The sequence below is a fragment of the Molothrus ater genome, chromosome 1 (assembly GCF_012460135.2).
Source record: "Molothrus ater isolate BHLD 08-10-18 breed brown headed cowbird chromosome 1, BPBGC_Mater_1.1, whole genome shotgun sequence".
Taxonomy (NCBI): Eukaryota; Metazoa; Chordata; class Aves; order Passeriformes; family Icteridae; genus Molothrus; species Molothrus ater.
In genome coordinates, this window is record NC_050478.2 from 104463381 (window position 1) to 104477842 (window position 14462).

A 14462-nucleotide genomic window follows, 5' to 3' on the forward strand; every position below is an offset into this window, starting at 1 on the left:
AGTTTCTTTTTGTAGATTATTTACAAGACTACTATACAAGGACTAATCTTTTCAAAAGATGTTTTGATTTTTTAGTCATGTAAGAGGTGTCTCTGTGCAGTTTCATAAGTAACTGAACAAGCAAGAGGCAGACATTTACATTTAGTCTTGCTAGTAAAATAAGGCTTGGGGAAGGATGTGAACTGTCTGTGATGTGTGTGCCCTAAACACATACATATGCTATTGAAAGTACAAAGTCTGATCAAAGCATTTAAGAAAACGCTAATATATTGTTTAATTCTTAAATGTATTTGTGTCAACAAAACAAAGAATTACTTGCTTCCACTTAAAATCAGTTTCAGTGCTAAACACAGGTAAGTACCCATCCCTTTAGAAGGCCCCATACTAGCGCTTCAGAAATGCAACATTTTTATCTCCATCTTTCTAGTGATTAGACACTTTCAGCCTTCTTTTTATAACTGTCTAGGATGCTGGTCAAGTTTGACAATAGATCTTCAGGCATGAATTCTTCATCATCTCTGTAAATTCTCGCATTCTGTTCATCAAGGTATTTCTAGAAAACAGATACAGAAAACTTTAGTAGCTCTGTCATGGTCTTTATTTTACTGATTCTGCTAAAGCATTTTAAGCAGTAATTGCACAGGTTAACTAATTTCAATCAAACACTTTCCTGAAAGACATCTATCAGAAACAGGTTTAACCTGACAGGATGTTACTGCTGCTGAAACTTAGCAATCAATTCTGATTATTTACACCAAAGGTTTTGTCAGAAAATTTAACAAGAATCCATGGACTCAGTGCAGCAGCTAAATAACTGATACTTCCTCAGAAAGAGTAAGCTCTAATTTCCAAGTGTTTAACTGCAGATGTCTCTAGAGAGATTTACTTCTGAATATCAAATTTTAGCTTACCACTATAGATGCTATATGAGTAGCAACTGTTTCTATAAGACGACTCAAGTTAGCACCAATTTTTCTCTTCTCTTCTGTTGTTGTTTGCAAAACGACTTGATATCTAAAAGGTAAAGATACTCAGAAGGTCATGTCCATAATTAGAGAATTCCTGACATTTAAAACAATCACTTCAAGTCTGATTTATCATCACGTTTAGCCATATTTTTTTTCCATTAGTATTAATTTGAACCAAGTTACAAATATATTAATACTCAACTTAAAAAACCCCTTACATGGAAAACAGGAGTTCTGATACAGTAGACAAATATTTTTGCAAAATACTGTTGAGGAGAAACATCTTTCAGTTGTTAACTTGTGAAATTAATACACTGAGATGGATACCTGCTGAAACAGCTTTATGTTACATTCAAGAGAATATCTTTATCCTTAAAAACCAAAATAAACAAGGCAGACATGGAAGTTAGGAGCCTTACTGTCTTTGGAGATCATGCAATTCATTTGTGGCTTCACTGAGCCCTTCATAGACACCACTCTCAAGTAACTGTTTATGCTTCTTTAATGACTCCAGTTCATTTGCACATTTCTGCTCTTCCTCTTCTATCTCCTATAGTCATAAGGAAAGGAGAAGAAAAAAAGACCTTTCTCAGGTATAATTTGGATTTTTTTTCTTCTTTCTACTACCTGATTATACCCTAATGCTTGAATTCAAAATTCACACAAGTAGCTCCAAGTTCAGAACTGAAAAAAAAAACCAATCAAGGACATCCCTCCCAAACCTAAAGGTTCAGCTGTTTTCTGTATCATCCCCATCCCAGAATAAGCCTAACCATCTCTTTATTCCTTTAACCGTATTTAAAGGCCTGTCTTGCAGCTACTTTCCCTTCAGAGTTAAAATCAAAAAGTGTTGTTTAGATAGTCTAAATAGCTTAGAAATGGCACATCATGAACAACTGTTTCTAGGTTAAAAAATACAACCACATTTGAGTAAGAAAATAGTTGTTTTTTTTTTTGTCTGAAAGAGAGTACAATTCCAAATAATCATCTCTTCAAGGAGAATGACACTGTTGATGCTATACAGACCACAAAACCAAACAAAATTCTGACGTCAACTCAACATGAAATTTTGGTAGATTACTGAAACATCATCCTTCAAAACTAATTTTAATATTTAAGACTTACAAACAGCATTTTAAAAATTAGAAGAGGAATTACATGACTATGCCTTATTATAAGCATCTGGTAGCAAGTGTGTATTTTATGAGCTTAACTTTAGAGAAAAGTATATGCAAGAGCACAGATCAAAAGCTAAATGTCATGTGGTTTTGAAAAATATAAACTAAATTAATTGCCTTTATATACCTATATATACATCTGCCTCAGCAGGTATTAGCAGTGAAATAGCCCTGTTTCCTGGCTATGGCACAGGAATTTGGATTTACAGGAGCATATATGGTAAACACTGGCATAGTTCAAAGAACATTTTTCTGCAGGGCACCACAGCCACACTAAAGCAGTGTTGTCAGAGAAGTTGGGAGGTACCAAAATAGCCACTCAGTTGTTAACAGAGAGGGTTATGTTTTGTTACTGAACTGCAAGTAGGGAAAAGGATAGGGACTGCTCCTGTGCTGGGAAAGGAAGCTAAAGGAAGCAACAGTTTGAGATCATTAAAACAATTTCACGTGCTTGTTGGTCAATCAATGTTTTCCTTAGTTTTTACAGAAGCTGATTAAACATGTTTACTAAAAACTGTAAATATATTTATTATATACAAATTGATTAGACGAGACAGATTCTGTTAATCCTAAAATTTCCTTCAAGCACATGCCCGAAGACATCCTGATGTCAGATGATTGTTGCTGCTTTTATTACTGGATGCAGTAATTTATGATTTACAGGATCTGCTACAGTATGATGCCAGATTCTCTTACAAGAAATTCAGTTAAGGTAGCAGTCAAATCACTTTTCTGAAAATAATGAAAAAATCCTGTAAGAGGAAGGGAAGAAGGCAAAGGCAGAAGCCCAAACAAAATGCAACCCAAAAATTTAGCTGTAAATACAAAAATTAAGGATAAGGGTATCATTAAAGATAAGTTGTCATCAAACTGTAAGAAGTTCTACCTTAAGCTTCTGCTGGTAAAGATCATCCAGCTTTTCAGCTTCTTCTGTCAGCATTTTCACACTGCGTTTCTTGTCCTCTAGCATTACATTCACCTAGGATGAAAACATAACCAAGGAAATATGGTTCAAAAAGAATTCCAACATAAAAATCCATGCCACCACAAACCACATCTGGTTGAACAGGTTAAACAATTAAACTAGGCTAGGTTGGGATGGTATTATCTTTCTTCATAGCAGCCTATGTTATGCTTTGTTTTGGATAAGGTGCTAAACAGTGTGGTAACACACCAAAGTTTTGGCTACTGCTGAATAGTGCTAACACAGCATTCCAAGGCTTTCTATCCCTCCCAGGGCCCCTCACTGAGTAGGGTAGGGATAGGCAACAGACTGGGAAGGTGCAAAACCAGGCCAGCTGGCCAAGAGGACATTCCATACCACATAACATGATGCTCAGCAATAAAAACTGAGGTAAAGGTAAAAGAATGAGGAAATAAAATTCTCCTTCTTTCAATCTATCCCAAATCCAATATTACTAAAATTCTTTCTGACGACAATTTGTCAGTGATGGTAAGCCACACAATCAACTGGAATGAGCAATTTATTAAAAACAAATGCTTCCAATGTTTATGGTCTAATATATGTAAGCTACATAAACTTTAATTCAGGGAATACACAATATTTCAACCAACAAAGACCCCAACTCGTAGAAATTCTTCTAGGTTTCATGACAATTAAAGCAGTTTTCTCACAGCTTCTCCCCCTCTGCTTGTCCTCAGAAAACTCCAACCAATCCAAAAAACCAACTTACCACACCACACCACACTTTAGCCATGCAAAAGGCTGAATGAAAGCAACAGATACAGCTTTAGGGTTGGTATCTCAGTGTTAGTCTTCATCAACCAACTCACCTGTTCCAAAGTATCTTCCAAAGTAATTTTCCGTTGAGTGGCTCTACTAATTTCTTCCTCAGTCTCGTTGATGATCTCCATGAGGGGAGCCTGTAATATGCATACAAGAAGATCCAACAAATGCAATTTGCTTATTTGAACCAAGATGCACCCCAGTACATCTTTCCCTTTTATTTTTTTTAAGTTACTATATTCTCCAATACCAAATTTCTTTCACATACTACAATGTCATTATGGTGACTCATCACACAAGCTTTTCAATGACATTTCATTGTGAGATTGAGAGACCTTCCCAGCATTCCCAAAGAAACACATTTTTCTGGGACTGGTATCTAAAGCCTTCAGTGTTGATTCTACTTACCTTGATCTGAGTTCTGTATTTGACTAGGCAATTTGGTCCTGACTCAGGATTAAACTGAATCTCAAAGTCGTGGCCTTTGGAATTCTCAGCACTTACTGGAATTAATTTCAGCTTTCGAGCCAGTTTATGATACTCTGCCAGTTGCATTTCGATCTGCTCAGAGGAGAAAAGGGCACAAATCATAGAAAGAGATACAAGTGAAAAGCTTTGCAAGAAGTATTCATATAGTACTTTAAACAAGTTCCTGAGTTGCTCTCTATAGCCTTAATTCCTTGTTACCCCACAGTATTCAAGAGCTGTATGCAATGCCAGTCCAGCAGTTTGCTGCATTAGGTACGGTTTTATGATTCTTTCAGAGTTTGCACACTGAGGTTTCTTAGTGTCTGTGGCTGAGAACACTGAATGGTTTCACCTGTGGTTTTCCATATTCATCTGCCATAATTTTTCCTGCCTCAAGTTTTTGAGAATTAGCTGATGGGGAACTAAAATCGTGCTGGAAAATAATACTAAACAAATGATCAGTCATGAGGTCAATATGCCTTCTCTCATTAGTTTTGACAGGAAATGCTACACAGCCACACATCCTAACAACAAACTAACTTGACCATGCCTTTAAACAAAGCTTATTAAATGCTTTAATTTCTAATTAATGAGTGCTATTAAATGCAAACATTAAAGAACCCAGGGGTTCTTTTTCCAGTTTTATGTGCTTCATACTTGCACCTGAGGAATTAAGTTAATAAAAGTGCTTGATAAAGGGTAACCCTACCAAATATATTTGAAATTTTTTCTTTAGCTCTCCAATTGGCAAAGCAGAACCTTTAAATCCCATCACTTACACGACTATATCTTTTCATTCTGTTTGAAGGGATTGAACTTGGCCCTTGAAAGATGTTACAACTGCTGCACAAAGAACTAATCAGGCCCTAAATGTATGCAAAGCTATTGATTCAAATTCACTAGTTTTGCCTTACTTCCGTGCTCTGAAATATTAACATTAGCCTGTAGTTTCTTGTGTTATCAAAGCAATGGCATGCTAATGTTATCAAAACTCTTAATGCTATAGCAGTGACAGCTTACCATGCTTCATATTCTAGACACATCGCTTATGATACAGAAAAAAGTACATTTCCATCAAGTGCAAAACAGAAAAAGGGAAAAAAGTGCAACATTTTTCAGAGATAATGTAAACAGAGGCCAATCTTGTCATTTTTGCCTGGTTAGATATATGTATTGTGGTGGTGTTAGATTATTTAGGAAAGAAATTATCAAGACTCCAATTTTAAGCTTGCATGATGAAGACTGGCAGCCACCTCTGAGTGTAGTGGGGTTTTCACATACCGCCTCTTTATTCCTAGCATATTTTAGCTCTTCATTCCACAGCTGATGTTCTTCTGCTTCCAGCTCCTTAGTTAGCTTGTTAATGGTTTGCTGCAGCTCATTTCTCTCGTGATTTATTCTCTCAATGTCCGCAGCTGAGTACTTCTGGTTATCTAAGATGTGCCGGAGCCGGGCATTCTCCTGCTTCATGGCTTCTACTTCCATTTCTAAGTTCATAAAACATTTGTGAAATGGACATAAAATACCAGCCTATATACATAAACCTCACCTCTGTATTGTATGAGTAAATAACATAATTATTACATAACATTACCATTTCATTACTCCAGTGTACAGAGAGCTATTAGACAAAAAAAAAATCTTTATAAGCAATCCATTCTGGAAAGTTTATTTGTAGCATCATCCTACTCCAAGTATCTGGCTCCGCTCTCAAGCTAAGAACTACAATTATTTGAAGACTATTTCTAGCTTCACTGTCCTGACTGGGTCAAGTCCTCCTTACCTGCTGTCTCAACTTCATCATTAACACTTTCCAGTTTTTGATCAAGGATGGATATATGAGATTCCAGATTAGCCAAATAAGCCTGGTATTTCTGGACATCTGCTTGAAGAGATGATTTCACGTTTCGTAGCGTTACTCTACGATCCTAGGAAATGGGTGAAAAGAACAACCACTCTTAGATAAATATAAAACAATGACTTGACTTTCCAGATAAGACAGTAGAGTAATTGATCAATATCAATAGTACAAATATAAAACTAAAGAACTTTAATAATTTTTTATCTCTGTGACAGCTAAGTCAAGTCAAGACACCTTTAAAATAACAGCAAAGAAGGCCAAAAAGATTCTTGCATTTCAGCATTAAGTCTCTCATTTGCATCAGACACTGCTTTAGACAATTCTTACTACAGGTAGTCCACAACTTAACTCTAATAATATATGGAGGGCAGATGAAACAGGGGCATGGAATGCCAGGAATAAACTCAGCACATTTTGCACAGTTGGCAGGAATTTCAATTTGCCACCTGCACAGCCACTAACCCATTTTTAAACTCAGGATGTATTAAAAGCAGAATCCAGCTTTTCAAGCAAAGTATTTTCCATAAAATATATTTGTTGCCACTGAATCCCATGCCTCATATTTGAATACCAACACATTTGAAAAAAATAATGTTGAAATTTATATTAAAAAATTTGGTTCAAGTATTTTATTGATATTTCAGTCAATATAAGACCTTATTACCTGTAAATACCTGCACATTATCAAACAAATAGTTACTGAAGATTCCACAGAAAAACACAGCCTTGTTCTATAATGGTATATAGTCTGTAAAAATCTGGCCTAATTAAAATCTCAAAGCACTGAAATTTTTCCATTTGTTATATATCATAAGCATCTTCATCAGAAATGGTCAATATTATAAAATTCAACTCCACCATGAAAACAGACACAATTTACTAACCGGCTCACTTTCCTTTTCTTTCTCTAGTCTTGCAATCTCTTCTTGAAGTCTTTTGTTCTCAGCTGCTAAACTTTCCATCTGGAATGGATCTATATTAAATAAATCCTCTGTGGGAGAGCAGAAGAGAGAGTGGAGTTACAAATTTATCTCAATAGCACCACCTATTTTGAGTATCTGAACTTGAGCTTCAGCACAGTAAATACCCATTATCTGGATAATTATTTTACACTAAAGAAATAACTAAAAACAACCAAGAAACCTATAAGAAAAACCTTTCATTAAAATGTAACCAGGCAAAACCCCCAGAACAAACAAGAAGAGAAATGGGTTTCTCAGTTCTCATGTCAGAAAGAATCCTCATGTCAAAGTCACTCCCAAGAGGTAAGGGTTTCCAAACTCTCATACAGCCCACATCACAGGAGAGTATACAAGTCAGGACTACCTTGTGAAGCTAGAACAAATCAAACTTATTTAACAACCTCTTTCTTATCCATATACTTCCTTGCTTCTTGAGACGTCTTTTCCCTAACTTAATTTGGCTTTGCCAAAAAATGGGATGATTATTTTTTCCCAATATCCAGTAACAGTGTGGTATCTTGTTTCCTCTCCAACTGATGGCTCCAGTTTGCAAACAAAGGGCCCCTTAGTCTGGCTTTTCATAGGAGAGCAAAGAAAGCAAGAAATGTTTTTCTCCCTTGTTCTCACATTGTATTTCTGCAGGTGGTGAAATGAGTGAGTCAAAAAAACCTAATAATTTTCTACCTCCCTGAAGACAAACACAGGTGCATGCTGAATCACATAGAGAACCCTCACAATAGAGTTTGGAACTCTTGCAGACTGCTTTCAGATCTTTCAAAAGCTGAACTTTCTCATCAGCTGTGCATCCTCTGAAAATAGTTTTCTTTTTTTTAATTGTTAACTTTGCCAGACAGAAACAAGAGTCATCTGCATAGATGGAGTTCACATCCGAAGAATTGCATACTGGTTTTCTGTGACAAAGGCATTAAAAAATCAGGTGACACAGCTACAGCTGATAGCAGATCATGACCTATCCATCTGTACTGCTAAAAATATATATAAAAAAGAGAGCATTAAGTTGAAGTAACTGAAACATACTTAGGTATTTCAGACTCCCTTAGATCACTTTCACTTGTAAACTGAACAAACCGATGCTAGGAGAAAAGAAACCAGTAACACAATTGAATACTTAAAATTTGAAAACTTACTTAATTTTGACTGCACTTCAGCATCCAACTCTTCAAAGGTATCTCTCCCTTTCATGAAAAGATCATAGCACTTCACACAGTAGTCCATGAAAAGCTGAAAACAATTTAAAAATCTTTCGTTTCAACCATTCCAAGGCCTGTAAATTATCTGGATAGTCTAAAGCTACTCAATCAGTGGAATTAAACAGACATCAAAAATATCTTTAATGCTTCGATTGTACTTTTGTAAAATTAAACTTTTTTCCTCCCTTTGAACACAGAATGTCAACAGATTATATATTCAGGCAGAAGGAGACACCTATAATTCACACCAAGAAGGGTCTGGAAATACTGTATTTTTAACAAAGATATTTAACAAAGATTGTAGGTAGAATATTTAAGAATTTTTCATCTTGATGCATTTGATTCTCTCAGGCTAGTTTATGGAAACTGCAGGTCTGTTTAACAGACCTTTTCTATAAATATGACCATTAAAATTCAGATCTGCAGGTCTCAAAGTACTCTTATCTAGAATTAAAGAAAGGTTACCCAAAAAGAATTTGCTAGACACTAAGTCACAGATGCTTCAGAAGTAATTACACCAGTATTGTGAATTTTGTATCTATATATATATATGCATAAGTGCCAATGTAGAAGAACGTATTTAGTTTAAAAGCATTTTTACTTGCCAACCATCATGCTGTAACCTTAGTCCAAAATTATGATTTTACTTGATTTTTGCAATTTCTAATTAAATGTTTTAGCTTATAATGCAACCCCCTCCAAACACCTGCTCTGATTTAACACTGAGTTAAATCTGAGTAGTACTAATAATCCATGATAAATTAAAAAGAAAGCAAACTGTTGGATTAAGAGCTCGAATTACACTGCCACCCTATTTTTTGGCTCAGAAATAAAACTTTACAACCAATTTTTACATAGTAAACTGAGTAGATATTGGCACAAGTCACTATATTTAGAATTAAGTCACTGTCTTTACACTGAACTGCAGTTAACCTCAGAAGTCTTGCGTGCTAAAGGAAAATATATCAGAAACTTTACTAAAACAATAAACAGCATAATGATGCCCTTTCTCCACAAAGGAGAACAGTATATACTTGGAGAATAAGGTGAATATAAAATAAGGAGAATATTTTGTTTAATACCCAGTCTGCACCAATAGACTGATCATGATACCTGCTCAGGAAATAGTTGATCAGGTTTTTATATAATGCTACTCTACTTCCTAGAAAGCATTGTGAATATAAAAGGAAACAGGACCTATAAATACATGACACAACAATCTAAACTGTAATTAAATTGTGTTGTTACAGCACATGGCAAAATCCATTTGAGGAATTCTGATTCTAAATTCCTTTTTATGGTACCTTATTATGTACAATTCCATCATCTGTCTCTCCTCCCCAGCTCTGTCTGTCATCAAATGATGGTGCATTTTCCCTGATCGCATTGTACAGCTGAAAAGCAGAGGTGCACACACAAAGAGCAAATATGAAGACATCCATTAGTTTCCATATTGGTTTTCATGAAAAGAAGCAGAGTAACACTGGATTAGGATTTCAGCAAGCAGGATGGAATATGCCTGCGTTGAGTTGACTAAACAGACAGGTAAAGAGGCATGAACTAGACAGTCAACACTGCCAAATTGTCTTGTGTCTTTTGAGCAAAAGAGGACAGGGTTTTCATGGGTGCTCAATTCAGCAGTGGTCAACTTCTGTCACAGATGCCAAATTTTGCTCAGACCTGAGCTGGCAACAACAGTTACCACTACTAAAAACCCAAGCAAACCAAACAAAACTAAAATTAAATAAAAACACCCCACCTAAACTGAAAACTCACCACTCTGTATCAGAATCACAGGACATTTGAATAATTTCAATTGAAAATTCCATCCTTAGGTTTCAAATTTAGGAGAGAATGGCAGATGTCACAACATCTCTACTGGAGATACACGTTCTACTCAGTGATTATACTCATTAACTTCTCACGTTTAATGTATGTACAGATCAGCTTTTCACCACCTTTTTTTATACATTTATCCAGTGCACACATTTAAAGAAAAAAAACTATCACAATATAACATGAAAAGCACACTTTAAAAGTTACTAAAACATAAGGCTAAGGGTCAGCTCCCAGATGACAGCTGAGAAGATCTATGTTTACATATATGTTAAACCAAGAGATTTGTAGAAAATACGTACTAAATCTGTATTGAAACTAACATTCCAGCCTGGAAAGTGAAAATATTTATCTTAAGACAAACATTACCTTGACACAATCAATTAACCAAACCAAAGCTGCCACAATCTGAGGCCAGGTGTGTGGTGCTCCCACAGTGTACATGGAGCTTTTTGACAGAGCAAAGGGGTACCTGTAAGGCCAAAAAGATACATTTTTAATAGCTGTGGCAGACAGTGATGAAAACAAACCACCACATTTTGAAAATAAAGCAGTGCATTTTTATATGTAGATGAAAGCACAGAAGGAAGAGCAAACACAATTCTACTGTACTTCAAAGGAAATAAGTTGGGTTCTTACAGCACGATTTTATTCGATTATCATGGGTTTCTCATTTTGTGATTCATAGAATATCATGGCTTGAAAGGGACCTGTAAGGATCAACAAATCCAACTCCCTGCTCCTCATAGACTGCCTACAACTAAACCATATGATCAAGAGTGTCATCCAGATGCTCCTTGAACTCCCAAAACTTCAAGTGACTTGTCAGAATTAGTCATTTTATCCATAATTACACCCTTGGTGCAGCAGAGTGTAATCCTTTTCAACATTTCAAGCTATGTCAGCAGTTTCAAATGTTATAGATTAAAACAAAATTTTATTAAAATGCTGAGAAGTGTACAAAAAAGATTTGCACCTACATTTAAGGAGCCCTGGCACTCTGACACCATCATGGGTGTACATTCCCTTTTTTTATTTTTTTTTATTTTTTAATGAGACTGAAAATTCAGTTATCAACAGGCAGAGGATTTTCTTTCCAAGAAAGTGTTGGGGCATTAATGATTTCAAACACTGAACAAATTCAGCAATAAACCACTCAGCTACTTAGTGCTTTTCTCCCCTCAACAGTAATTTTTGTTATTTCCACATTCTGCTTTGAAAGCAGAATGAGAAAAATGGCAGGAAAACATATTTTAAGATAAGTTAAATTTGTTTAAACTAAAATTAAATTGTCTTGATCCAAAATTCTGGAAATTTTAGTTCTTAGATTCTAACAAAATGAACAGAAAGGTCTGTAAAAGAAAATTGTGCCTTGTCTTTCAAAGTTCTATACAAATAATCAATTAAATTTTACATGACAAAGCAAGATTCCAAGAGCTTATAGTTCTGCAAATTCAAATATAAAATGTATAGCAGATGCTGAAAATCATAGAGTAAACCTAGAGTTAAACAAAAGTGAAACAAAACAATCACAACATTGTACTTTTAGAGTCTCATCTGAATAAATAAACCTATTCATTCCCCCCAACTACCAATGCAGAATTCTTAGCTTTTAAATTTCCAGCCATAGCATATCTATTCAGCCCAGGAGACTAACAATAATCATCTTACCCAAGGTCTTTAAAAACTTTGGGAATTTCCTCTTCAAATTTTGAGTCAGGCAGTTCATAAGAAGGGCAGAGGAATTTATAGATAAAGGTGAAGATCTTTAAAAAGTCCTTAACTGATGGAGATTGTAGCGATTTCATGGAAACATTGTGGGCATAAGCATTCTCAACAAGGAACTGTGCAAAAGAAACACGGAATACCAGTCACTAAATAAAATTTACAGTTGAAACCAAGGGAAATAAACATTTTGATTAGCACATTTTACACCTCATAACATAGATGCAGAATAAATTAATATGTTACCTCACAAAGTTTTTTGATACATTGTTGGATGAATGCCTTGTCATGAAGAGGCCTGGGATCCTTTATCTTTTCTGTCCCAAACACACCATACTGGCTGCTGCGTGACCCTCCAGCCCCACTTGCTCTAGGGACAGACAATAAATACAGGTCTTGTGACAAAGCATAGAAAGAAGAACTCTCTTCATGTTTAAGTCACAACAACTGCTATCTTTATGTTTTCTTTGCATTTGGTATACAAAGTGATACATGAAGTTTTCTCTTCATTTAAGGTCATTGGTAAAACATCAAGCTGGAAGCCACAATGCCACATGTACAACAAACAACAAAGGGATTTCTGCATCCTGGATGAATACTTTCTTCATTTTATTGAAAGAAATAAACTTTTAGAGAGCAGAAAAATACCCCCAAAGATGAAGAAAAAAATCATGTTTGTGACTGTAAATAAAATCTAAAATATTCAAGGAATATTTAAAAGGAATAGACCCCAGCAACATTGGGTTGCTATCAAGAAGACACCCACAACACAGAAAGTCATGAGCTAAGAAGAAAGTTTATAGATTTTTGGAAGGTTTGTATCTTAGAAAGAGGGAGCTAACGCAGAGCATACTTCAGATGCCTTAACGTTTTTCCTTAAACAAGAAAACGTATTGAAATACTCTTAAGGTCTGCAGTGCGCATTATTCCCAAAAGGAAAAAAAAAACAATAAAGCTCCCAAAGCAATTCCTGCTCCACAGTATTATTGTTTAGTTAGCAAGGACTGGAGGAAGGCAGACCTGAAGGTCTGCTTGCCTCAGATCCATTATTCCCTATAATGAAAATCTGTCAAGAAAGAAAAATGCCAAAATTACAGAGGACCATTTTTGTTTTAACTTACAGTGCAAAGAATGAAAGTTATCCATACCTGTTCCCAAAACAGCTGACTTTTCTTTCTGAAGCTCCAGATGTAGGTTTGCTCATGCTCAGCTTCCCAAAGGTGCTTCTGTCCTTCCTGAGGAGCAGAGAGAAGGATTCAAGTGACTGCTTCTACCAATTCATCTTTTGTTCATACAAGAGCTATACACACACATATATTCCTAAACACCTTCATCCCAGTAACATCCCAGCAAGGTCAACTGATGCATCCAGACACCTCCTAAGAAACATGTAACAAAATGTTACCATTTGAAACATGACACAGGTACACAAAAAGGTTAAAGCAATTGTTAAAACTGGAGCACTTGTGCAAACATCCTTGGCTGTAAGGAGCCTTCTTCTCACTATTCAAATTTTTTTCTTCAGTTGCTACTCATACACTCAAACACACTATGATAAATCTCTTCAGAATTAGTTTTACATACTTATTTTTAGCAACACGGCCAGCCAGACTTACATCTGAGGTGTCTGAAGACCCATCTTGTTGTTGTCCTGCACTCTCAGTGCCATCATAGATTGTCGACTGCTGCTTCCAGCAATACTTGAGCTTCGCCTCATTGTGACTGCTGTAAACCACAATCCCTCAGTATTCCAGCAGTATCAGAAAATCCAGGTCCAAAGGCTCAGAATAAACAAGTAGACCTGTACATTGGACCAAAAAAAAAAAAAAAAAAAGAAGAAAAAAGATTACGCTAGACTCCAGAAATATATAAATCAATCATTTTATTGTTTTATTGATAAAAGTGTTAGTGCTTGTTCCAAACCTACTGTTTTGCCTTTCTTTATATTTGGCCACTTCAAACCTACATGTTCTAAAAGCAAAAGAGCTTGAGAAATTTTTCATTTCAGTCCACTGGGAAAAAGGCCACACTACCACGAGAACAAAAATACTGCTTACAGCAGTTCTGCTGTACATCAGCTCCTGAGCCGCTTGTTCGAAGCCTATCCATTCCTCTGCAACTGATATCCCAGTATTATAGCATAATAACCGGAAAACCTATTCTGAGATAATATTATGGCTCTCTTCAGAATATGCATGCAGAATATAAATCAAACTGGAATATTAATACCATTATCGCCACTGTGGCATTAAGGGGGAATTTGAAGTAAACAGAACTCATGAAACAAAGTCACAAAAAAATTGCTTGCTTCTTCCCTCTACAGAGGTTCTACTTTATTTGTGGGATAGGCTTAAATGACTGAATTATAACTAATAAAAACCCCTCTATTACAGACATTACCAAAACACATTATTAATATAAAATGTTGCTTCATTTTGCTTCCAGTTCCACTGCTCAGAAACCACAACAGAAGTTTAGCTCAAGCTCAATTCATAGGGCAGCATTT

The 14462-nt window shown here is 35.7% G+C and overlaps 1 protein-coding gene across 1 annotated transcript; it reads right to left on the minus strand.

The window, feature by feature from the left end:
* Positions 1-324: 324 nt before the first annotated feature.
* Positions 325-13673, minus strand: NDC80 (NDC80 kinetochore complex component). Its single transcript, XM_036406745.2, has 16 exons — positions 13573-13673; positions 13105-13191; positions 12203-12326; positions 11903-12075; positions 10601-10703; positions 9700-9789; positions 8333-8426; positions 7107-7213; positions 6145-6289; positions 5643-5848; positions 4302-4454; positions 3941-4030; positions 3033-3125; positions 1388-1518; positions 912-1014; positions 325-553 (listed from the first exon to the last, which is right to left on the minus strand). Exons 1-16 carry the CDS (start codon positions 13671-13673, stop codon positions 431-433), a joined length of 1923 nt encoding a protein of 640 aa, XP_036262638.1. The 3' UTR covers positions 325-430.
* Between the last annotated feature and the right edge of the window lie 789 nt (positions 13674-14462).

Excerpts from the sequence above, each read along its gene's own strand:
- NDC80 (XM_036406745.2), bottom strand. The coding sequence starts at position 13,673 with ATGAGGCGAAGCTCAAGTATTGCTGGAAGCAGCAGTCGACAATCTATG. Across the intron at positions 6,290-7,106 it reads AAGAAAAGGAAAGTGAGCCG|GATCGTAGAGTAACGCTACG; the intron begins GTTAGTAAATTG and ends CCCATTTCCTAG. Across the intron at positions 1,519-3,032 it reads TTTACCAGCAGAAGCTTAAG|GAGATAGAAGAGGAAGAGCA; the intron begins GTAGAACTTCTT and ends TTATGACTATAG.